This window comes from Microtus pennsylvanicus, chromosome 1 (assembly GCF_037038515.1).
Source record: "Microtus pennsylvanicus isolate mMicPen1 chromosome 1, mMicPen1.hap1, whole genome shotgun sequence".
In the NCBI taxonomy this organism is placed as follows: domain Eukaryota; kingdom Metazoa; phylum Chordata; class Mammalia; order Rodentia; family Cricetidae; genus Microtus; species Microtus pennsylvanicus.
In genome coordinates this window covers 120346036-120371492 of record NC_134579.1, presented here as the reverse complement: position 1 = coordinate 120371492, position 25457 = coordinate 120346036, and the positions used below count along the sequence as shown (strand labels likewise).

At 48.7% G+C, this 25457-nt stretch overlaps 1 protein-coding gene across 1 annotated transcript in view; it reads left to right on the top strand.

The window, feature by feature from the left end:
- The first annotated feature begins 2978 nt into the window (after positions 1-2978).
- Positions 2979-25457, top strand: part of Fbxw8 (F-box and WD repeat domain containing 8) — a 99697-nt gene continuing 77218 nt past the window's right edge. Inside the window, exons 1-2 of the mRNA XM_075981976.1 lie at positions 2979-3357; positions 15279-15383. Of these exons, the coding sequence (XP_075838091.1) occupies positions 3046-3357; positions 15279-15383 (417 nt within the window). The 5' untranslated portion in view covers positions 2979-3045. The remainder of the gene's footprint in view (positions 3358-15278; positions 15384-25457) is intronic.

Genomic DNA, 25457 nt, shown 5'->3' with positions numbered 1-25457 from the left:
GCCTGACATAGGTCCTGGGAATCTGAGTTCTCTGAAGGAGTCATAAGTGTTTTACTCTCTGCGTGACCTCCACAGCTCCATGACCCTGTTGCTATTTCCACTACAGGCAAAAACAAATGAACATGGTAGAGAAAGCCATCCAGTGTCCTACTTGGCTTAGATGTGGGCTGGGTGACTTAATGGTTAACTGAGTCACCATCCTCTAGAGTCCACAAACAAACAAACAAATACCCTAGTAGAACCCTGGGTTTGCAAATTACCAGTCATGTGTTTTGGGACGTATTTTTCAAGTCTTTATTCTTGGGTTTTCTCATCCATAAAGAGTTACCATACATCTCATTACCAGCTTCCGGTCTGAGAGCTGATCATCTTCAAGGACAAATTGTGCTAAAATAAAGTCACCAACAACTGTGTTGTGTGTTGTGATACGTGATGCTGGGGGATGAGCAGAGGGAGGACATGATGGACTCAGAACGCAAATAAGAATAGGCAAGTTTCTAGTGGGTTCTCCGCAGCTCACAGTGAGAGGATGTCATCGAGGTGCTCAGGGAAGGGGCTGGGCATTACTGTAACAAATAACTTCTACAGGTTTTGTTTACAAAGGTGCCTCGAGGCAGCATCGGTCTCGCTACCAGAGAGCAAACACATGAGACTCTAGAGGCCAGAGCCCCGTCCATGCCTGCTAGTCTCACTAAACCCGCCACACACTGGAAATTTAGAACAGAACATTGCTCGCAGCCAAGCTTGTCTGCAAGGCCACTCATCTGATGAACTTTAAAATAAGTAGGTTGTAAAATGTAGACATGACCCACACATGGCTTTTGTTTGAAGAAAGATGATGGAAGTAACAGACAGATGATGTAGGATAAGGAGAGGGAGGAGAGGAAGGGGCTTGCTTGCATTCAGGCTTCAATTCAATCAGAATTGCTTTGCATTCCATCAGATGCCCAGCCATGCAAAGCAGTAATCTGCAGGGCCAAGTGTCCAGTGCTCTTACTGTGGAGTGAGGGTCATTGTCTCTCACCAATATGGAGGTGGGGACACCATCCAATGCCATATCAATGTACTAACAATCTTTACCTCAAAGGGTGACATAGCTTATTCTGGAGCCAAACAGGAGTGATTGTGGTGTGAGAACCGCCTTCTGATGCCAGGGAAGGCTGAGGGTGGCGGGAGGCTGTGGGGGGAGAGACTGTGAAGAGCGGAGGGCAGACGAGAGACTTCATTTGCCAGTACACAGGTGTGAAGCGATTATTAAATAAAACTCGAGAGTCAGATATCAGGGTAAAAACCGATTGATCAGAGAAGCGGTGGTGAACTGACCAGTGACCTCCTCTCTCTCCCCTTCCTTGATCCCAAAGGGCCCTTGAATCTTCCTAAGCTCCTCCCTACTACCTCTTGTGCCTCTCTATATGTCCTGAGTCCCCCAGAATCTCTATGGCTAGTTCTAGGCAGCTCAAAGCTAGCTCACCCTCTGATTCAAGGTAAACTTCATTGACAGTCTTGGGAGTGGCAAAGTGTGATCAAAATATCCCACAGCACAGGTGGCAGGCAAGCTAGCAGTCAGTTAGGTGTCCGCAGGCACCCAGGCACACACTGATGTCCCCAGGCCACACCCAAACTGGCACACAGGCCTCCAGACCGACTCACAGGCTAACTTGTGACGGTTCAAGCTGTATTAACTCAGGCTGTGTTAACACAGAGCCCATACAAAAGTGTCACTTTGCCAGATGCGGTTGTATAAAAGATGACATCATTGTTTACTTTTGAGTTCCAAGGACATCCAATGTCAGCCATTTTGTGCTGACTCAGTGTGCCCCCCCCCCATACCCTGCCCTTGCTATCTTGGTCCACATTAACACCATGTTGTCAAAATATAAACTGACCCTTTAGGTCACCCAAACTCTATGCTCCAATGTGGTAGAGGTTTCATGAAAAGAACGAAGAAAATATGTAAAAAAAAATCAAGACACATTTAACATACATTGTTGGAAATATCAGGTAGCTGGTTGCAGCAATGTGGGGATGCTATCTGGTGACATTCTGATCTTTGGGGTTGGGAGAAGATAGGAGCTAAGCTAATATATCAAAAGGTTTCACCTGACAGTCTAGACCCAGAGGTGAGAGAGGAATGGCTAAGAAGAGGGCTGATGATAGCCCAAGACAAACAATGATTAGGCTCTAAACTCGCAACATTCCAACCTCCCCACACGCACTGAAGTTCTGAGCAGCTAATCAACCTTTAGTGGAAGATTCAGTGGGAAGTGGGGTTTCTTTCCAGAAATTTCCTTCACAGATACTTCTCCACCTTACTGCCTTTAGACGTGTGGTTCTGGAAATCTCTGATGATTTTCTGTGGCTGATTTTTCTCTTTATTAGCCAGTATTAGCTTAAATGACATCTCTTTAGAGAGCCCAGGACTTCATGGCTATCCTTAGTCACTAATTGGCCCCTTCCTGTGTCAATCACTTTGTTAATTCTTATTTTTCTACATAACCTTTCCCATAGATTCAGACATTCACATATATATATTTACCTTCGTTTTACTTGAATCTGGGTGTGTTGTGTGTAAATCTTAATGCTTACTTCAAGTTGAGCTGGCTTGGCAGAAAAGGATGCTTACTACCGAGACTGACGACTTGAGTTCGATCCCTGCGGCCCACATGGTGGAAAGAAAGAACCGACGCCTCCGAGTCTTTCTCTACACACATACACCACACACACACACACACACACACACACACACACACACACACACACACACACACACAAAAATACCAAAAAAAGTACTTAAAAAATAAATGCTATCTTTGCAATATGTATATAGCAGTCATTTAAAGCAGGTTTGCTGGACGAAGGAAAAGTGCTTCTTTGGTGCAAAGGTGGCAAAAACCCAGGGATGCCAGAGCGGAGGGGCGTGGCCGCCCGGAACCTAAGAGCCACATTCCCGGAAGTTTCCGGCCAGCGGCGGACACTTCCTGCGGATGGACGGTCCGCTAACAGCTGGCGGCCCGTGGGTGACGCGTAGGCCCGGGAGCGTCAAGCATGGACGACCACGGCCTGGAGGAATTCCGCCGGCGCTGGCAGGAGGAGTTGGCCCAGTCGCAGGCGCTGAGGCGGCGGCGGCGGCTCGAGGCCGGGGAGCGGCGGCCGCGGAGGCCCGAGGCGGGGGCGCGCGGTGAGCAGGCCTCGGGGTACCTGGCGCTGGCGCAGGGTCTACTGGAGGGTGCGGGCCGACCCCCGGCGCCCAGACCCGGCCGTGCCGACAGGAGAGACGCGAGCAGCCGCTCTCGCTCGCCCCCGGACCGCGATGCCGAGGAGCCTGAGCCGCTGGTGGACCAGCTCATCCGCGACTTGGTGAGTGGCCAGGGCAAGATGACTTTCTCTGTGGCCCACCCCAAGGAGGTGCCGACGCGGTCACAGCAGGGACCCTGTACACCCATGGCGCCCCTGGGAGTTTTGCCTGCAAACATTTTTGGGTGTTGACAGTGTGCGTGCATTTGGGCTTGCAAGAGGGTAGAGGATTGTTTCGAACAAGCAATGCTCAGAACAGAGTTCCCTAAAAGAGATTCGTCCCACAAAGTGACTACATGTGAGATTGAGAAATCCTGCCCTGGAAACATCCTTAAAGTTGTAAGATTGACTTTAGAAGAAGATTCGGAAAAAGCACAGGACAGACTTAATAGTCTCCTTTTCCTATATTATTTGATTTTCCTTACTTCCCGTGTTACTAAAACAAAACAAACAAATCCAACAAAACTTCATTTAGAAGAAACGAAAGTACCACGACGAAGAAGAATCCTTTGGTTAATATCCTTAGGAGGTTCTTACCCTTTGGAGGGCAGCCTCGGAGAATCAGGAGGCTTTTATGCCAGCATCTTTTACCAAGTTGGGAGAATCAAATCAAGACCCCCTGACAAGGATCCGTGGCTCCCAGGTTAAGAGTTAGGCCAGAATGGAAGGCTTTAATGGCCTCATTCAAACCAGGTTAAAAGAAAATTTCCACAGCGTTCCAGTAGGGAATACTTTCCTGTAAGTGGAAGTTGTATAGAGCAATGATGGGCTAGAACTGGAGAGATGGCTCGGTAGTTAAGAGCGGGCAGACTGCTTGTCTATCCAGAGTTGGGTTCCTAGTTAGTACCTGTGTCAGGTGACTCACAACCTCCTGTGTCTCCAGTTTCTGGAGATCTGATGTGTCTGGCTTCCGGGGGCACTTGCACACGAGTGCAACCCCTTATGCAGACACACACATATATATATTATTTTTAAAAAATGGATAATGTTATGCAATGGACAGTTTTGTTTAAATGACACTAGTAGCTTTTCTTTTGAGTTTCAATCCGTTCCCCTTTAAATCAAGCATCCTGTCTTGTGCTCCGCCTTGATTCTAAAGTGGCCACGATATCAGGTATATGCCTAAGGAAGGCTCTCAAAGGCAGCATTTTCTGCAGTCTCCCTGGGACTACCCCAGCTAATACATTCTGGGGATTGCGTGGATCCCTGTGTTTTGACTTGTCCAGGTGAAGTTTGAGCTGGCCTCCTTTGAGGCTTTAGTGATTTGTGGGTTCCTGGGTCCTCTCAGACCTGCTAAATCAGCAACCCAAGGAAGGAGGGCCATGTCTAATGTTTGAGAATCTGTGGAGGTTAAGATAGTCTTAGCTGCAGCTGCATAGTTTTATGTCAACTTGACACAAGCTAGAGTTATGAAGAGGAATGAGCCTCAGTTGAGGAAATACCTTCATAGGATTAAGCGGTAGGCAAACCTGTAGGGCATTTTCTTAATGAGTGATTGATGGGGGAGGGCCCAGCTTACTGTGGGTGGGAACACTCTTGGGCTGCTGGTCTTCTATAAGAAAGCAGTCTGAACAAGCCAGTAATCAGCACCCCTCCATGGCGTCTGCATCAGCTCCTGTCCTCAGGTTCATGTCCCGACTTCCTGCAGTGATGGACTACAATATGAAAGTGTAAGCCAAATAAACCCCGACTAAGATAGACCCTAAATCCCATACACAAGACTTTCCAGGCCTCACATGCCAACAGCATCCCCAAAACAGAAATAAAGTGTCCTAAAACGGAAGGGGTCTACCTAGGGGGAAAGTCCAGGCATAGCGAGCCTTACATTTCCTATGGAGTTGGCAAAAGCTTGACCCGTGTCCTGTCCCTGGACTCCCGCCTTTTCAGAAGCTCCTCATTAGGTACTGTTAGGGGCTCTTTTGAGCAGCAACCAACACCCCAGTTGGTGACACCTGTGGAGTAAAGAGGCAGTAAGTCATGTGCTTAGGTGACTGGAGTTACAGGAGGTTGAGCCGCCTGACATGGGTGCTAGGCATTGAACTCGGGTCCTCTAGAAGAGCAGACTTTGCTTTAAAAAAAAAAAAGATTTATTTCATATATATACATGCCTGCACAGCAGAAGAGGGCACCAGATTTCAGTATAGATGGTTGTGAGCCACCATGTGGTTGCTGGGAATTGAACTCAGGACCTCTGGAAGAGCAGCCAGTGCTCTTGATGTCTGAGCCATCTCTCCAGCCCCATGACACTGTTACTGTGTCACTCAGACTGGCATCAATCTCTCTCTCTCCTCTCTCTCTCTCTCTCTCTCTCTCTCTCTCTCTCTCTCTCTCTCTCTGTGTGTGTGTGTGTGTGTGTGTGTGTGTGTGTGTGTGTGTATTTTGTGTGAGAGAGAGAGAGGAGAAAGGAATCCTACAGTGTCTGTTTCTTTCTCTTCTCACCTTCTCTGGAGTCACAGGCATATGTCCTCACGCTTGCAGGACAAATGCTTTCTTTACTGACTGAGCCATTGCCCCATCCCTGGCCTTGAGCTTTTGATCTTCCTGCCTCCACCTCTTAAGTGCTGTAGTTAAAGCCTGAGCTTGGTGCTTGCTGTCCAGTGGTTTAGAGACAGTAGCTTCGATGTTCCTAACAGCCTGTTCCATAGCCGTTTTCAGGGCTACTTGGCTTTTAAGGGACAGTGAGCTCATCCTGTACCTTCAGTCTAAGAAATGACAGTAGTATTCATTTAAAAGCCTCAGATGCCTGTGGCAGTGAGTGTGAGCCCCACAGTGCACAGAAGTCACATGGGCAACTGAGCAGGGGTTGGGGCCTCGACTGTAGTTCATTAGGGGCTTTGCTCCACGTCTTACCAGATGGTTTTGTGATGACTTGTTTAATGGTGGCAACCAGAATTAAATGGTGGGTAGTATAGGATTTTTTTCTTAACTGTCCAGTTTTCTGTATTTAAGGTTCTTAATTACTGTCATACGTTGCTGTGAAAAGACACCGTGACCAAGGCAACTCTTAGAAAAAAAGCATTTAATTGGGGCTTGCTTATGGTTTTAGAAGGTTAGTTCATGATCATCATGACAGGAAATAGTCATGGTGCTGGAGCATTGGCTGAGAGCTTTACATCCTGGTTTGCAGGCTGTAGGCAGAGGGAGAATGAGAGAAACTGTGGGCTTTTGAAACCTCAAAGCCTACCCTGTTCTGCAAAACCTCTTACCTCCTCCTACAAAGCCACACCAACTAATTCTTCCCAAACAGTTCTGCTACCTGGGGACTGAGGATTCAAGCATATGAGCCTGTGGGGGACATTCTCATCCAGACCTTCACACAGGGTGTCACTCAAAGCCTGACAGTTCTGGGACCAAAGATGTGGGAGGAAGTGCTTTCACTGTTTGACTGGTTTGTTTGTTTTTATCAGATACATGTTAGGGTTGTGCTCTTGTCAGTATAATTGTCTGTTGGGAAAATTGTCTTTTGACATTTTGTTATTAGTCACACTTTGAAATGTACGATGTTAACTGCAGAGCTCAATGCTTTCTCTAGAATGTGCAGACACATGAAACACCTGATCGCAGGACTGGCTTCCTAGCCGGTCAGCACCACGTTTCTCGCTGTGTTCTCTTCCATGATGGCCCTGCTACTCACTCCACTCTGACATCTCTTCAGTGGCATCAGACAGTTTCAGTCTGGTTTGGGTTCTTGTGCAGAACATTCTGGATGAGTGGGTCCTGAAGCATGGACCTGATGTTGCTGTCATCAACACTGATAACTGTGGGTCGTTGGTTTAGTTGCTTTGGGGTTTGGGAGGGTAGTGCTGCTGGGAACATTTGTTTGTCTTTTGGGATGCATACATGTTTTTCTTGGTTATTTGCTCAGGAATAGAATTACAGGGTTGTAGACACGCAAGTCATAGTTAGAGCAATCTACTCCACAAACTTGCCATTTCTGTGTCAGTAACGGATATAGCAAAAGCAGCAGTGTTGTTAGTGCCAGCACCGCAAGGCAAGCTCTGTCTCACAGGAACTGCCTTATTGCGTGCACACTTCCCACTAATGCTGGAAAGGAAGGTGGAGCTCTCCGGGACTCCCCAAACCCACAGGCTGATGCAGCTGAGTCAGTGCACACTGGGGCTGGTTCTGCCTCCTGCCCCACCCCACACCTTTACAACTCTGTCAGACTGGCACCTCCAGGGTTTTGTCTGGTAGACTGTCCTTGAGTGTACTGTAGCTGAGGGTGATCTTGGACTTCTGATTCTCCAGCTTCTACTTCCCCTGATGCTGGAATTACAGTGTTTTGGTACCATGGGGTCAACTCAGGGCTCTTTAAGCAAGCACTGTTCCAAGCTACATTCCCAGGCCACTGTCCTGTTTTTGAGCCGTCTCCACTGCACTCTCGCTAGTGCGAGGGTAACAAAGAGAAGTGTTGCCGTCCGCTGGCACAGCTGCGTCAGAGTGTCTCTGGTTGGACAGAGGCCAGAACCTTTGATGGACAAGCACAGCTGCAGTGAGACTGTGACGTGTCTTTTATGAAGCCTTGCCTTCTTATGCGAGGCTTTTAGTCACAGCACTTAACCATCTTGCTTTGGGAGTGGCTTGTGAATACCTGCCCCGGCAGCTGGCAGTTTTGGGTAGACCAGTGCAAGGGATGGCGTACTCCGGTCAGGATTCCAGAGCTGTAGATACTGTCTTTTATGTCCCTCTCCTTGGGGACAGTGTGGTGTTTCAGTTATGCTTATGTAAGTTTCAGGCTTGTGACAGCCAGTTGCTTGGTCACATTTTATTGAGGTGGTGTATCACATCCCACTGACAAAGACACAGATGTCCAACTGACGCTGGCCTAGAAACACCCACTGGGTCTTTAGATCCCAGTAACAATTCCAGGAGGTGCTGCTCATTCTGGGCACTGGGGTAACTCGGCTGGGACCTCTCCCATCTGCCCCACTTGTCTGCTGGCTTTCTCCACAGTGGGCTGCCCCTTCTTGAGAGGATGGCTACAGCAGCTGCAGCTACATGTCCTGCCAGGGTAGCAGTGCTGGGAGAGCACAGCATGTGCTAAGTTGGACGCAGCTGAAGCCGTGTTCCTATTGGTCCAGACTGTATCATCTTGAGCCAATTACTGATTGAGATTTGTCCAGATTTTTGTCCAGTGGCCACTGGTGTTCATCTGACAGGTCTGCACTCACTGTTGAGCTAGGGCAGGGAAGTCAGTTGTGCCCAGAGTGGACTCTGCCTATACCTCGCCCGCTTCATGATTGGTGGAATGATGTTAGTTCAGGCAGGCCAGGCCTGGTAGAGCTCTGAATCTGCCCTGAGCTCAGATTCAGACCCTGCTGCTGCCTAGTTGCTTCCCTCATGGTGTGCTGAATTCACTGTCAATGGAACTGGACTGATTCCCCTGCCTCTGCTGTCTTCTACCTTCCTGTTAAGGCTCTTTAACTCCATCTGCTATGCTAGCGCTCTCTGATCTCTACAGCCCAAGTTTTCTTCTAGCTAAAATGTTCTTATCAGTGCTATTGGTTTAAAAAATGTTTTTTATGAACTAGCAGACCTCTGTGTGGGTGCCTTCTCCCATGATCTATTTGTGTATTTACCAAAACAAATGTGGATGTCTTTGCTGGGAGGTTCTTTTCCTTGAAGCTATATGGGCTTTATCCATCTATCCACCCATCCACCCACCCACTCATCCATCCACCCACCCGTCCGTCCGTCCGTCCATCCATCCGTCCATCTGTATGTCCATTCATATATCAATTCCTCAGTCCACACTGTTCATTAAGTGACATGTCAGCCCCACACACTATTCTAAGTGCTGAGGACAATAACAGTGAACAAGACAAAGCCAGCCCTGTTTGGGGACAGACACTTGCCAGGTAAGCAAGTGCTCTGGAGAGAAGAAAACCTAGGCAGAGTGGAGAGTGTCTGAGGAGAGGGGTTCCGTCTTACCCAGCATTGCCCAGGCTTTCTGGAAGGTTGAGCAGCTGCAGAGGAATGGGGGAGGGGCTAGACAGAGAGTGGTGCCAGTGACTTCCTCTGAGAGACAAGTGCTCACATGGGTCATACCCTGCACTTGCTTTAATGCTTGCAATTCTTTTTTTTTCTTCCATTTTTTTTTGCTTTAAAATGATGTGTGTGTATCTATCTGTATGCCAGTTTGTGCATGCTGCCAGCAGAGGCATTGGATTCCCTGGAGCTGGAGTTGTAGGAGGTTGTGAGCTATCTGACATGGGTACCAACAATTGAACTCAGGTTCTCTGCAAGAGCGGTAACTGCTCTTAACCCCAGAGCTATCTCTCCAGCCCCTGCAATTCATTCATTCATTCATTCGTTCGTTCGTTCATTCATTCATTCTTCCTTCTTTCTTCCCTCTCTCCCTCCCTCCCTTCCTCCCTTCTTTCCTTTCTGTCTGTCTTTCTGTCTCTCTATCTCTCTGTCTCCCTCCCTTCCTCCCTTCTTTCCTTTCTGTTCCTCCCTCCATTCCTCCCTTCTTCTTTTTGAAGCCGGTATAGTTGGAATTTTCTTTGGGCTGCCAACCAGCTCCCAAATAAAGACACGAATACTTATTGTTAATTATGAATGCTGGGTCTTATTAGGCTTGTCCCCCCCCCCCCCCAGCTCTTTTAGCTAAACCTGTTTCCTTCATCTGCATTTACCTTGAGGCTTTTTACCTTTCATTCTGTGAGTCCTACTTTCCTGCTTCCTCCTGCCTGGCTTTCTGGCTCCTGGCATCCTCCCCTACCCCCCAGCCAAAATTCCTTCTCCTGCCTGCTCTCCTCTCCTAGAAGTCTCCCATCTATACCTCTTCCCTTACTGTTGGCCATTCAACTTTCTATTAGACCAGTCAGGTTCCATAGTCAGACAAGGTAAAACAGCAGCACATCTTTACATAGTTAAACAAATGCAACGCATCTTGCTTAGTTAGACAGATGTTCTGCATTAGACCAGGTCTCTCCCTGCAGCCCTGGCAAGTCTTAAAATCCTTTGACCTTAGGAACCCTAACATGCTTGTTTTCACACCGAGCTCCACAGATTCTGTAGTGGGTCCGATTGTGCTTTGGCGTGTCTGCCGGGCCTTTTAACCAATCAAATTCACATGCTCAGTCCAGCCCTTCCCAAGCTGAGCTCCCTTCCCAATAGGCCCTCTTCTGCCCTCTGTCCTGCCTGGCTCCCCAGTCTCCCACCCCAGCTTGGAACCACAGCTTTGTGAGCAGAGGCTGGCCAGTGTGTTGCACAGACTTCCTTCACTGCCACACCCACCCAGCCTCCTGGGAGTCCCAAGTTCATAGCTGCCTCTTCTACCTCCCTTCTTTGCTGGAGCCCCCGGGGAAATCGCCAGTAGGTGATGAATGAGAATGTATCTCACAGTTTTGGAACCAGTTCTAAATAAATAAATCTCAGTGTCTTCACCAGGTGAGGGCACATGTGAGGCAGGCAGGTTAGCTTCTGTAGGTGGCTGTTGTCTGTGCAGACAGCCCACATCTTTACTGAACACTGCTCGACTCGACTTGGGGTTAGGTTCAGTTGAAGAGATAAATTGGCTTTTTGTGGACTGCTTGGGGAACTTAACCTCTCTTTATAGCATTTTATTATTATCATTATTATTTTGAGAAAGGATTCCTAAGTTCTAAATGGCTGACTTACTAATGAGCCCTTGTATACCTTGGGGGACTATCTCCTGTATTTATTCTGTTTTATATGCGATGACTTACCTCCATAAAAGATTCAACTCCTTCAGTGTAGAGGCCATTTCTCATGCATTTGCTAAAAGCACTTCCCTTCCCCCTGCCCTGGGCATGGCCCTGGATTCAGACAGCATTTTGCACATAAATTATTTTTTTAAAGCTGGATGGTGTGGCCCCTGTACAGATAGTCTAGGAACCCGAGAAGAAATCTGTGGTGTACACTGACACTCCTGTTATTTGTGCCAGGAAGGTATCTCAAGACAGAATTGGTGCCTATTTTGAGAGTGATTTGAGACTTTCCTCATCTACCACCTTATTTTCTCAAGCCAGAAGTGAAACTGGATGCCATCCATTCCTGTGGTGGGACTGTGTGGTATGTGGGTTCAGATAAGCCCAGCAGACACAGGCCTCTCCATCCCAGGGTCAGTAGGAGCAGTGAAGATCTGTTTAAACACCAGCCTAGAGAGCGTCTGAGTGGCGGTCGCTGCAGAGATAACTGTTAGGAAGTGCATCCAGAGTTGGTTTCTTCCCTCTGCGCTGATTTGGCTCCTAGTAATTACTCCTTCTTCTCCTAAACAAGGGAAGGCAGATCCAGTTTCTAACACGATGGCATAAAGACCATCCATTTATGGAGTCAGGCTTATATTAGCACATGGGGGACAATCAGCCTCCCTGGGGACAGATCTCTTCACAGTTTCTTTCGGTGTTTTTGGAGTGAGTTCAGTAGACTTTGGGAAAATCAGCATTCACTGACCTGAGCGTAACACAACCCCTTTGTGCGACTCCTCCCTTGACTGGAGGAGGAATCTAGAGTCTGAGCTTGGCAAACTGCGATGTCACTGTTGCTCAACTGATGTTCTTACAGTGTCACTTCAGCGTTTCTGTGCTGCTGCTTCTCAGAATGGCCATGTCGTCTGCTTTGTCATGGGGTCATCCTGCTGTGGCTTATAATTGTTAGGCTGGCTGTGTGCGCCAGGTTTCTAGATGGCAGCTCGACAGCATCTTCGTAGTATCCAGGGCTTTCTCTGCACACGAGCACAAGTAGTGTCCTTACGTTCACTGTGCACTGTGGGAGGAATGGCTGCATGTCATCATAGGAGACCTCTGCAGCAGCTGCAGTGGGAGGAATGGCTGCATGCCGTCACAGGAGACCTCTGCAGCAGCTGCAGTGGGAGGAATGGCTGCATGCTGCCACAGGAGACCTCTGCAGCAGCTGTGAGCTTGGAGTGCTTGCTGGACTACAGCTTGGATCAGGGTGTGGCTTCAGGTCTGCCTTAGGTCCGCACAGGGTTGACTAAACTGATGATGTAGTCTCTGATGAGGTGTTTCTCAAGTGGTGCGCTACTAACACAGCAAGCTGACGTTTATAGGCCAGTCACTTACCCTGTTGCCTCTGGTTGGATGGTAGAACACCCCCTCTTCACCTGCATGCTCCTGTATCACCTCAGTGGATATCAGAAGGAGGTTTCTATACCGGCCTGTACAACTGTATGCTTAGAACTCTTGGGGATGCTTGTACTCAGCACATGGTTTTATGGCCTCATTGGTTGTTTGGAGGGGAAGGCTGTGCTTAATGGAGTCAACTCTGAGGTGTACATTCACATGTGGGCTTAGTAGGCTGGCCATTTAGAGGTCTGAATTGAGGCCAGAGGCCTATGTGTTCTGGAGGGGATGGCACTTTGGTGGGGCAGGCCCTCTGGCATGTGGTAGGGGACTCAGCTGTGAACCAGTAGCAGGCAGGCCCCAATCTCTTATTTGGGGGAATCTGAGTGACCCACTGCCCCATCACTAAAGGCCACAGCATGAACATTTAGGGTGTGGTCTCCTGACCGTGGCCATGCATGTGCCATAACTGCTGGGTGCTCTTTGGATGACTGGCCTCCTTTTCTTCCTGCCATTCCCTAACCAGTGGTGGGAGCAGGAAGCTCAGCCACATAGAAGTGGGGGAGGGGACTTAGACTGGTTTGAATGGGCACTGTTGATTGACATTTTGGAGTCTAGAGGTACTCCTAAGAATGGTGATTTGAAAGGAAAGGTTGGCTCTGCAGTGTTCTTACAGTTTATCCTTGAAACAGTGGCTCCAGATCCTAGAGACAGCCTCGCACAGTGTGACTCACAGTGCAGTGGCCCTCAGCACTGGTGGTCTTAGCAGCCTGCTGGGTTTCATCTTTGCTACCCAGGCACCACAGCAAAGCCTTCCTGAGTTGTTAGATGCCCTCTAGAGTTGGTGATGCTGGTCTGTGTGTCATCCCCCGCTGATGGGATGTAGCCTAACTCTGCATGTAGTCCTTGTACTGCTGGTAATGTATTGGCTTCAAGTTAAAGGGCAGCAAGTCACCAACAGGCCAGCTAAGAGTGACTCGGAAGTCAGTAACATGAGAAAATGAAAAGGAGCTGACATGGCATTGAGGAAAGTGGCACCTAGCCTCTGCATGCTTAGCCCTAGGGCTTGCATTGGCTTCTATGGGAAATTTCTTCATGTGTTCCTTGGACAGGCACCCTGAGTTTGTTCAAAGAAATCTTAGGTATCTTTTGGCTGATCATTTGGGATCATGGTGCCTCCAGATTCTGCTCATCCCAACAGAGGCTCAGATCAGGGAGGGCAGTGGGAGGTGGGGTCATGTTTTCATGGAGGGACTGTCTTCCATGGTGAGCCTGGGAAACAGGCCAACAAAATAGGCATTTGATGGAAGGCTGTGAATTCTGCCCAGAATAAAACCAAGGCGGCATCTCATGTTCATCTCAAGACCAGTTTACAGTGTGGCCTACCGTAAAGGAGTCCACAGCTCAAACGAGCTCCTCGCCCTGGCTCACCCTGTCTTGCCCAGCCTCACTCAGCCATAGCTCTGGTTGTATCAGCATAAGGGGACATTTTTCTCTTGTTTCTTTACTTTGTGGACAGAGTTGGTCCTCTCTGCTTCTGCAGACAAAATAATGTAGAAGAAAAGGCAAGAAGGGCATTGGGAGTAGCATTGTGAATGATCGCTTCTCAGTTTGTGTGTGTCTGCCAGGTCCTGACCAGCAGTGATTCCTGCAGGAGGTTGGGGTATCTCTACCTGCATCTGGCCGGGAGTAGTGCTCTTCCGTGGTGAGTGAAGGTGTCATTGTAGGCGAGGACCTTGCCTGACTTGAGGCCCAGTGACTTTGCTTTGTTTTCTTAGGCAGAGCCCAGTGCCTCCCAATTACCCTTGCAGATGTTTTCCTGTTTTTCTGCATGGCCAGCATCCTTCCACTGACTGAACATTCTGTCCTTCTCTTCCTGCAGAGACTGGTCAGTGCCCTTTCCCCAGAGAGCATTTTTGGCCTGTGTGCTTAGTCTTGCTCTGTTTTTGCCATCAAACACCATGTTTCCTCCTAGGCTCCAGATTCTCCTTCAGTCCTGAGACTCCTGGATGAATAGTAACATGATTCTTGAACATTCTTGAACTTCAGGCTTGGAGGAGTCTGATTGGTGCTTGCACTCCTCCGTGCAGGGAGGCTGTCTTCTGAGGCGGCCACCTCGTGCTGTGGAAACTCATAGTGAGCGCTGATTAGCAACTTGCTTTCAGCAGTAAGTCAGTGATGGCAGCCAGAGCTTCTAAACATGAATTTCCCAAGCTTAGTCTGTTGGGACAGAGGGCACACACTGCAGCTTGGCCATAGCCATGACTGGCAGGAGGACCTGTTCAGGTCACACTTGGTCTTTCCCCATTTTTGGATTCCTTTGTGCACTGGGATCCACATGACCTTTGCTTTCCGCCTGAGCCCCTTACCTCATCTCCGACTGCTTACCCCAGGGCAGGCTGGCTTTTGTTGATGCACATTAATGAACAACACTTGGAGAAGCAGTTTGTTTGTACTGGCTCGCTCAGGTTCACCAGCGTAAGCCCCCAGAGCATTAAGAGACCCCAAGGAGGGGTGGGCCTGGCTCCAGCAGAGCAGCCTCCACCCTGCTCTTTGCCCATGAAAACATGCTAGTGACCTGGTCAGCACTTCTCCAGCTGGGGCCACTGTTCCCACGTGTTGGGGAGGCTTGCTTGGCCTTGGGGAGTGGCAGCCCCCTGGCCCAGGTGGGCTTTCTGGGGCACCTGCCACCTCACCTTCTCTTAGAATTCTGACAGGAGGTTTCTGACACTTGGGCACCCACTCCTGTAGCACCCGTGCTTCTCCTTCGGAGCATCATGGGAAATAGTCACGTGGCTTTCATAGTGACCCCACTGCTTCTCTCCCTGAAATGGCCCTGCTCTGGTCACTTACAAGAGTGTCCAGTGATGGACAGGTCTGGAAATGCAAGCTGCACTCAGCCTCACCCTCAACCTCTTCCTTCTGTTTCCACAGAATGAGATGGATGATGTGCCCTTCTTTGACGTCCAACTGCCTTATGAATTGGCAATCAATATATTTCAGTATCTGAATAGAAGAGAACTGGGTCGGTGTGCTCAGGTAAGCGTTTGCTGATACATGTTCAAGGGTCCCCAGCTCTGACTGAGTGTGGGGAGCCCCTAGAGCAGTTGATTCTGTAGAATCACAGTTGACAGAACTGATGAATGCATAACGGCCTTCTTGAAGGAAGCCTACCTTGAACCAACAGGGTCTTTCTTGTTCCACAGTCCCTTTGATGTATATCTCCTGGTGACTGTCTTCTGTGCTGGCTCTGAATTATGGCTGAAGTCCTGGGCTCTGCCTGCAGCGAGATAGCCTGTGTTAATGCATCACATGTGTTAGTAGAAAGACGTAGCCCTTAAATCAGACTAGTCATTAGGGTGGCAGCTACGGGTCAGCCCAGGGACAGATTGGTGAAGTCATGTTTTAGACAAATAGTCTAAATTACCCTTTAAATAGCAGAGCCACGCTCATGAGGCAAGTGAGAGGGGAGACACTGGGGGATTACACAGGAGCATTGCCCGTGTCTTGCCGACTCTGGAGCAGAACGGTGGCCAGGCCTTGGTTGCATGCAGGGATGTTGTGAGAACTCTTTCCCTGGGGAGACATAAACAAACATCTTATATGGGGCAAACACTTATATGATGACAAACAGTTCCATCACAGTGTTACCCAGGGAACTGCTTCCCTAAAGAGCATAGGTGGAAAGAAACCTATCGAAGCGTAATGACCCCAAAGCAGCCACACCCAGAAAGCCTTACCCCAACATGGATGTTGCATCCCAGCTGCATAGATGAAGAAACCTCTTCAGTTAACCTCCTACAGTTAATATTCCAGCTCCCCGGAGACTCCCAGTTAAGGCAGAATTGCATATGCATGGCCGGGAGGTGCAGGGGGAGCAGGTGTCTCTAGTGAGGGTCCAGTAACCATCCCCACCTCACTGTCTCTGAAGGAGGTCAGCAGGTTGAAGCTCCTGCACGTGGTCACAGCTGTCCTGATGATGGTGATGGCTGTCAGCTCAGCAAATAGCGCTCTGCAACAAGACACTGGAGGTCTGAGGTTGGCCATGGTCTATATTCCTGACCATGTATGCTCTTGGGAGGCCAAGGCTTATGCCCTTAACATTCTTTTCATGTTTTTGGCCAAAAGCATGTGATTAAATTACCTTTTCTCCTTTTAGGTTTCTTTCCAGTTGTCAAAATTTGTATGTCTAATAAATTGAATGAGTGTTCATAGCCGTGAATTTGACCTCTAGAGCCACCGCCAGAGAAAAAGAAACAAGCAAACAAACTTAGTTTCGCTAATGATGTAACTTAGCGGTAGAGTGCTTGATTAGTACATAAGGTCCTGGGTTTAAACCCATCACTGCAAACATAACCACTTCAATGGAAATCTGCAAATGTGGCAGCATGGCCACTGTGAAAGCCAGAAGTCATGTCATTGTGGATACAGTTCAGCATCCATCGTCTTGTGCACAGTAATTGCACAGATCAGCTGGGACAGTCCCTGGTATTGGGCCTTTTTATGAAGTATGTGCTTCGTCTGTTCCTTGAAGATGCTGAGCGCCTTTGGTATGTGATCGCAGCAGTGTTCCTTAAGTAGAGATGCCAGCACATGTTCTTGATGCAGTGTGTCTGCAGTAGTGGAACATTGACACGCACTCTGAAACATGTGCCAAAGTGTAAACAGTACTCAGTGCTGTCAGTTGCATGAAGAGTACCTACGTTGTCATCCCTACCCCTACCCCAGGAAATTTGGTTTATTGTTTTTTAGTTCATGCCTTGGCTCTGCTCCCAGGAATGGAGGCTGAGGGCATAGTTATCAGCCTAATGCCAGGGTATGGAGTCCTGGACCTTCTCAGCCAGCTCTGCCCTGCACAGCCAGCACTACGCACTCACCAGCGTTCTGCAAGTGGGCTGCTGTTGCAGGAACACTGCCTTCACATGGATTTCCGCTCTCACGTTTTGTGGAGAGCTCTCAAGTGACTACCTTTTGTCTAAAGAGTTAAAGAGTTAGTCAGGGCCGGACGGTGGTGGCGCACGCCTTTAATCCCAGCACTCGGGAGGCAGAGACAGGCGGATCTCTGTGAGTTCGAGGCCAGCCTGGTCTACAAGAGCTAGTTCCAGGACAGGCTCCAAAGCCACAGAGAAACCCTGTCTCGAAAAGCCAAAAAAGAAAAAAAAAAAAAAAGTTAATCAGGGCATGATAGGGTTAGGTGGGAGCAGTCCTCTTTGGTACAATGGGTTGCATTCAGGAGAGATTGACAGTTGACCTGCTGGACAATTATCCTGCAGGTGTGAACCATTTCATTTGCAGCACACCAGTCTAGTTCTCACTAGAACTCTAGAACTCTTCCCTTTCTCTCCAGTTGGCGTGTGTGTCTGTGTGTGTCTGTGTGTGTGTGTGTGAGAGAGAGAGAGAGACAGAGACAGAGACAGAGACAGACAGAGACAGAGACAGAGAGGGACCTATTTTGAGAACACGCGGAAGTGTGGAAACTATTTCCAATCAGGCCCCTTCAGTTCTCGGTGATGGAGTTGGTTGTGATAGGGAAGCTGAGCTTTCAGAATCTTACATGAAGACAACAGTGGATGGCCAGCAGTCAGGAGGATTGGCTTGTTTTCTGTCCTCGTTATCATAAACTACAAAGTGATAAATATAAAGAGTGTTTTCATTTGCTCCTGTGGTGGTTGTTTTTGCAGCAGGGAGAAAGTCCTGTTGAATGGGGTCCTACTGCTTTATGGGCTCCCTCTGCTCTGTCTCTCTCCTGTTCTCTTTTTCTCTTATAATCTAGGCATGTCGGGACTTTAGTGAAGTGGGGCCAGTTGTGTGGAATTGGCATCCTGAGCTAGTTTTGTGCTCTTTGAGAAACCTGTTGCTTAGGTCTTTATGCCAAGCTGCTCTCTGACTGGCAGCAAGTAGGCCTGACTGGAGATACCTCAGAGATGTCATTTGCCACTGCCCCAAAGTGCTTCCCTTCAGCTGGTACCCTCTGTACTGATGTGCACTTCACCCTTGGCAGCAGCCAATCTGTGGCACTGTGTGTGGATTGAGTGTCTCTGCTAGGAGGTCTTCCTTCAGAGTGTCATGAATACGGCAGGGCTCTTAGGAAGCACGTTATCAGTCTGACAGCACTAACATTTTGTGAGCATCCTTTCCATGTCCACAGGACTCCTAGTGTTTTAAAGGGTAATATTTTACCGTGCATATTGAGAAGATTGCCAATTTCAGAATTACAAAATTGTTTGGTTTCTGTGAGAAGAAAGTTAAGTGCTGTTGTATAGCAACATGAATAATTCTGAAGAGGGATGGTTTCTGGTATTTATCAGCTTTCTGTTGTTTTGTAGGCTCTTGCTGTGTAATCTAGTCTGTCTCAGGCCTCCAGACTTGTTTTAGCCTCCTCCTTGGTTCTGGGATTACAGGCATGGGCCACCATGTCCAGTTCCAGCATTCTTTTTAGTTCTTAGATTGATGTATTGTTTGTATGAGTATCCTGGCTGTGTGCCCTCACATGCACTGCTTAGAAAGTCAGAAGGCATCTGGCCCCCGGGAACTGGAGTCACAGATGGCTGTGAGCCATCCTGTGGGCACTGGGAACTGAGACCAGGTCCTCTGCAAGAGCCACAAGTGCTCCCAACTGCTGAGCCACCTTTCCAGCCCCTTCCAACATTCTTTTTAAACATTTGAAGGTAACTATGAATCTCCAGGAAGCTGCAGACATGCATGCAGACAGGTGCTGTGTGTCTGCCTGTTTCTTCCTGCGATGGTTCCTCCTGTGCTTAGTGGGAACAGCATCAGGCACATTGATGTCGGTCCACTCCATGATGCCTGCCTGGGTTTCACTGCTTTTTCATGCTCCCATCTGTATTTTTAATTCTGTTCTGTCTTACTGTAGGTGTACATCTGTGTGTTCTCTGCTACTGTCAGCACACAGAATGCTCACCACAGGGATCTCCTGTACCCTTGACGGCCACACCTATTTTACCCATGCCTCCTCTCCACCCCTAGCCCCAGCAGCCTCTGGCAGCCTTTGGTCAAAGAAATACATGTTATAATGTGGGTACTTCTTTTTCCAAAAATAAAATAATTTATTTTTATTTTATGTACATTGGTGTTTTGCCTGCAGGTATGTCTGTATGAGTTCGTTTGATCCCCTGGAACAGGAGTTGCAGACAGTTGTAAGCTATCATATGGGTGATGGGAATCAAACCCAGGTCCTCTGGAAGAGCAGCAATGCTCTTAACCACTACGCCATCTCTCCAGCACCCTTGTGACTATTTATTTCTTAATGTCTAGTTTTAGTAGTTGAGATGCATAGACAGTAATGTCAGAATTTTCAGGTAAAGGGTAGGAAGTTGCACATAGAGGTCCAAAGCATAGTGGGGCATATCTGTAATCCCAGCACTTGGGAGACTGAGGCAGGAAGACTGTGTAGACTCAAGACCAGCCTGGGCTACATAGTAAGACTTAGTCTTAAAGCCAATAAAGAAAAGGAAGAGGCAGAGGTGAGCCACTGAAGGTTGTGGTACAGTGAGCAGAAAGCAGGCAGGACCAAAACAAGCTAGTGATTTTGGGGCAGAGTCCCAGTGAGCCAGAGTCAGGCTGTCAGCTTTCAAGGGAGGGGTAATGCCATGAGCTGACCACGTGTTCACCTTGGGATGTTAACATTTGCATTTTACTTTACAGCTCTGATCCTGAAGTCTCTCTAAGTCATGGATCTGTCACTAAATAGGTGTGAGCAGACCCTCATGCCATGACTGCACAGATTTTAGTTCCCAGCAGCTCTTTAGTTTGACCATCTTGGTGGCTGTCAGAGTCATGTCAGAGGGTCTTTGTACACAAGCACAAAGCAAAAGCACCCCCAGGAGCCACTTAAGTGGCTGTCTACTTCACATGGGTTTAGAGAAAGGCAGAGCCACTAGGAAGGATGGGGTGCAGGAAACAGTGGACTGAGTGGCGGATACCGGAAGGATTCTGGTGGTCTACTATCATGTAGGACATCTTCCACGACTGAAAAAGTACAAAGAGAACATAGAAGGTGCGAGAATAAGAGAGTTAGAGCCTTCTGGGCCCAGTGCATGTAAGGGGTTGCAGAGTTCATAAAAACCAAAAGAGCTCTTTTCTTTTGAGTTTTTAAGACATTGGATTTACCCATTCCTCACTTCCAAGGTTTTGCTGAGGGCCAGGTGCCGTTCCTGACAGCAGGTGCTGCAGTGAGCAATGCTAGTGAGGACCCTTTATAGAGGGAGCGGGTCCTGTGCAGTGAAGACAGGCGGGAGAGGGAGGGAGGGTGGGAGGGAGACGGGCATGCAGGAGTCCTGAGGTAGGCAGAGCTGAGGCTGTCCTGTGGAGCATCTCCTGTGGATGAGGACTGGCAAGGTCAAAATGACTGGACTGTGGTATACACAGTGATCAACCTAATGTGTTCCTCCCCCAGATGTATCACTGGGCCCCTGTCCCTGTGTTCATGGTAAGAGACATTCGCAGATGCTGCTCAACTAGAGTCCTGGTGAGAGAAAGTGGCTGTGTGGTAACTGGACAGGCTAATGCAGGTAAAGGACCAGAGCTCAGATGGAGACAGATACTGTTGACATTCTGGCTTTGAGGGCAGAGGAAGGGACCACATGCCAAGGACGACTTCCGGAAGCTGGGACTGTTACTAAAACCTCCTGAAAGGATGTTGCCTTGACAAGCACTGGCTCCCACACTCACCTGCAGGGTCTGTGAAGGAGAGTTTGTGTGGAGCCCTGCATCCGTGGTCCTCAGAACACGTGGAAACTGGTGCAGGACATTGAGCAGGAGTGAGCACAGGAGAGACAGAAACTGAAGGGCATTCTGGTGAGCTAGGAAGGTCTTGCAGTGTTGCCAGCAGCAATCAAGATCGTCTCTGTGTGTTGAACGCATCGCTTTGCCTGCTCTAGGGAGACCAGCTAAGGCTGTGAAGTCATCTAGAGGAGAGGACATGGTGACTATTGAGGGTTATACAGTACAGATGGCTGGAGTCACGATTGCATGAGGGCGGGGAGAAGGCTAGTGCAGGGAGTGAGGCTGGGGTTGAGTCCCCAGCTGAGCCTGGGGTGCTGCTGGCACATCAGTGGTAATTAAGCCAGGACACCAAAAGAGAAGGGACACAAGAAAGCGAGTGTCCCGAGAGTGCTCGGGATGGGGCGTGAGGCCAGGCAGGGAGGAGACAGTGCTCTCCTTGTCACTGTCACCTGACAGACAGCTTCTGGAGAGAGAGCTGACTGACTCAGAGCACAAGGTAGCCCATGGCAGCAGGAGCAGAGAGGGCAGGAAGAGGGCTGGGCTGTAACCCCAAAACCCCTTCCACGTTTAGCTATATCCCATCTACTAAGGTTCTTCCCCAGCAGCTGCTGCCGGCCAGCTGGGACTGCACGCCCTAACACGTAAGCCTGGCACCAAAACATGAAAGCTTTCAGGGCAGCAGGAGAGACTGAAGACGTAAGTGCTGCTGTTTGTCATGGGGACAGGACTCAAAATGACCACAGGTGTTGGTCTCCTTGCAGGGTGTCTTGGTGTGTGTGTGGGAAGCTCCTGGGCTCAGGAGCACAAAGAAAGACAACAGCTGAGGTAAGGAGCGCATAGATGCTGTCCTGCTCTGTGGAGTGCTTTCCTCAGGCCAACCTGGGGTCTGGACCTGTGGAGAGAGCCTAGTCCAGGCCGACCTAATAAAGCCAGTTGTTTTTTGTTTTTTGTTTTTTTTGCCAAGGGCTTTTTTTTCTCAATGTGGCAATTCACAGTGGAGCCATAAAGCAGAATGCTGCAGCTACTTTTATTAGCAAAAGTTCTTGCAGCTGAGGCTCACACAGTGGGGTTCTGAGCTGGGCCGTTCCAGTTCTGGGTTGTTAAAGACAATTAGACCTTTGGAAATGTAAGGCTTGTAAACTTGTTGGATTACAATATAAGTTAAGAAAGCAAAACTGTTAGAAAGGCTTTCCTTGAGTGGGACCCTTTCAGATTTGCTTGTGAAAGTTTAGCTGTCTGTCATTTTCTCCTTTGAAAGGAAGCAGCCCTTTGTGTAGTTTGCTGATGACTGTTGGTGCGTCACTGTGTAATACCTGGTTATGGTGTGATTGGGACCATGGAAATCGTTCTCGGCTTACCTCTTACAGATCCTCCAAAGATGTGCCCTGCTGATTCTTAAAGGCCCTTCTTCCCAGGCAGGCAGAAGCAGCCAGCACATACTTGCCCAAGGCCCAGTTTGGGCAGCTGGAGGTGGGAGGTGGGGACGATTGTTGCCTCGGGTTGACCTGCAGAGCTGGAACTGAACCGTGCCTGCCCTGAAGACGTAGAAGCAGTTGGGTGTGGGAGACAGAGCCTCCGATGCCCTTCCTCTTAGAGATGAACAGTGCCAGACGAGAGGCTCCGAGGAGTCCCAGCAAAGGATTCTGTTGCTCAAACCTGAGTTCTCTTAACTCATTTCACTTTGGGATCCCTCTTCAGAAACCTGCCAGCACTGCAAGAAGCCAGCGTCCATTAGATCGCACTGCCGCCTGTGTCTGTAGAGTCTGCGGCCATCCTAAGTCTTGTTCAGTAGTTGCAGCTCAGGAATTTTATTAAAGTTTGTCTAATTATAAATTCTAGGGATCAAAGTTCATACCCTATGTCAAGCTAACACTGTATCCTTGGAGAGCCCAAGTGTTTGTCACTCCTTGTAACCACATTAGGTCCAAGTTGTAGTGGTCTAGAAGAAAAGCACCTTCCCCTCTGGAGTTGAGTGTGGCTGCCCTGCCATGGCTGACTCTGCTTCCCTCTCCCTTGTGCTTTGTGCTCAGCTCCGTCCTGGCATAGACAGATGAACAGACACTACTGGGTGTCATGGGTAGGCTCAGCTGTGGACCAAATTAGCCAAAAACAAAACCAGTGTTCTGTCTAGTAAAAACTGGGGTCTCCACTTGACTGAGTCGTTTCCTGGTTTTTACGGCCTGACCACGTGTGCTCAACAGCCCGTGGTTGAGGTAGATGTGTGGCCTGACAGTGTGGTTAAGTGGATCTGTGACTGATGGTGTGGCCGTGCCAGTGTGGGCTAGCTTCCGTGGTTTGTCTTCAGCCTGTCTTGCTTAGCTCCCCCTCCCTTTCATTCCTCCCTCTTAGAAATAAGACACAAAGACCCACAGATCACATTTTATCAATGACTGACAGGTGTGAAAAAAAGCTATTGCAGCGGAAGACAGAGCCGGAGTTCATGTTATCTGAGGAGTGTGGATCAGTAGGCAATGGGGTGACAGTTAAGGTGGGCAGTGTGGTTAGAAACTTAAGGATTTACTTATGGAAAGACAGTATTGTGAAAGTGAGATTGAACTTTGTGTTCATGAGGGATGGGGTACACATATGTACATGCATACATGTGAAGATCAGAAGCCAACCTTGGCTTCATTCCTCATTTCCTGTCTACTTTATCCTTTTCCCCTTGACTGGTCAAGAGCTCACAATGGTCTGGTTGGACTTGCTGGTCAGCCACTACCAGGGATTCCCCTGCCTCTGCCCCTCCCAAACCCAGTATGGGAGGGTTTTCAAATGCATGCCACCATAGCCAGTATTTATGTGGGTCCTGGGGGTAAGCGTAAGCGTAAGTGCTTGCACGGCAAGTACTCTGCTGATAGAGCTATCTCCCCATTTGGAACTATATATGTATGCATAAAACATATATATTATGTTTATGTGTATTTGCTGCCTGTATGTGTGTGCACCATGTTTGTGCAGTGCCTGTGGAGATCAGAAGGTGGTGTCAATCATTTCCCCTGGATTAGAATAGAGGCAGTTGTGAGCCACCTTGTGTGTGCTGAACTTGGTCCTCTGGAAGGATAGCCAGTGGTCTTAACAGCTGAGCCATCTCTTTAGCCCTACCCTTTGGAACTTTAAAAAAAAAATGAGGGCTGGAGAGATGGCTCAGAGGTTAAGAGCACTGACTGTTCTTCTGGAGGTCTTGAGTTCAATTCCCAGCAACTACATGGTGGCTCACAACCATCTGTAATGAGATCTGGTGCCCTCTTCTGGCCTGCAGGTGTGGCGGCTGAACACTGTGTACATAATAAATAAATAAATCTTTAAAAAAAAATTGAACTCTAGTTCACGTTTTTGAAAGACCTGAAAGAATATACAACTTGAAGTCCCTGACGGGAAAAAGAGAAAAAACAGTGAGAGATTTGTAGTCATTGGAAACTTCATTTTTTTTTCCTTCGAGACAGGGTTTCTCTGTGTAGCCACGACTGTCCTGGAATTCACTCTTAGACCAGGCTGTCCTTGAACTCAGAGATCTGCCTGCCTCTGTCTCCCAAGAGCTGGGATTAAAGGCTGCACCATTACCACTTGGCAGGAAGCGTCTTACAATATTCTAAGTAGGTGGCATAAGTATGAGGCTGTCCATAACAACGAATTTGATGTGCCTTTAACGTCTAGTAAGCTGAGCCACTCTGGAGGCTTAAGCACACCATCCCTGGAAGCCATGATGACCTGTCTGTAAGCGAATGAACAAAGTGATGCGTAAGGGCTGGGGTGGGGACTAGCCTGTTGCACACGTGCCTTCTGCCAGTTACCAGTCCTGTGAACAAAAGCAGAGCCCCATCTCAAATGGTCCTGGTCATGGCACCCAATAGCCCATGGTTGGGGGACTGTCCCACTTTGAGTACCTCAGTCAAATGGGGGAGTTTACATTCACAGATATTGGGTAGCATTCTGAAAGGTGGCTATGGAAACCAGTCATGTGCCCGTGGCCGAATGAGGAGGAAGAGAAAGGACAGTGCTTAGTCCAGTGAGAGAATGACAAGGGTACACAGTGGAAGCTGCTGTCCTCAAAAGGGACAGCCAAGGTGGTTTAGCAGAGTGGAAGGAAGCACACTGTAGCAGGCCACCTTGTGGCAGCCCATACATTGGGAAAGGTAGCTCACTATGGAAGAGGGTGCTCCAGATTGCCTGAACCCCAGCAGCGAAGGATGCTAGGGTGCCTTCTTGTAGTAGCGTGTGTCCAGTTGATCTGCACACTCCCTCTTAATTCTCAGCTTGAGCTGTGTGGTGACAGCTGTTCTGGGGCTGAGAGGCAGAGCTCATGGAGTCCAGCCACCTTTGACTTTATGAAGTTTCTTCTATTTCTGAGTCTTCTGTCCTTTTTTTGAG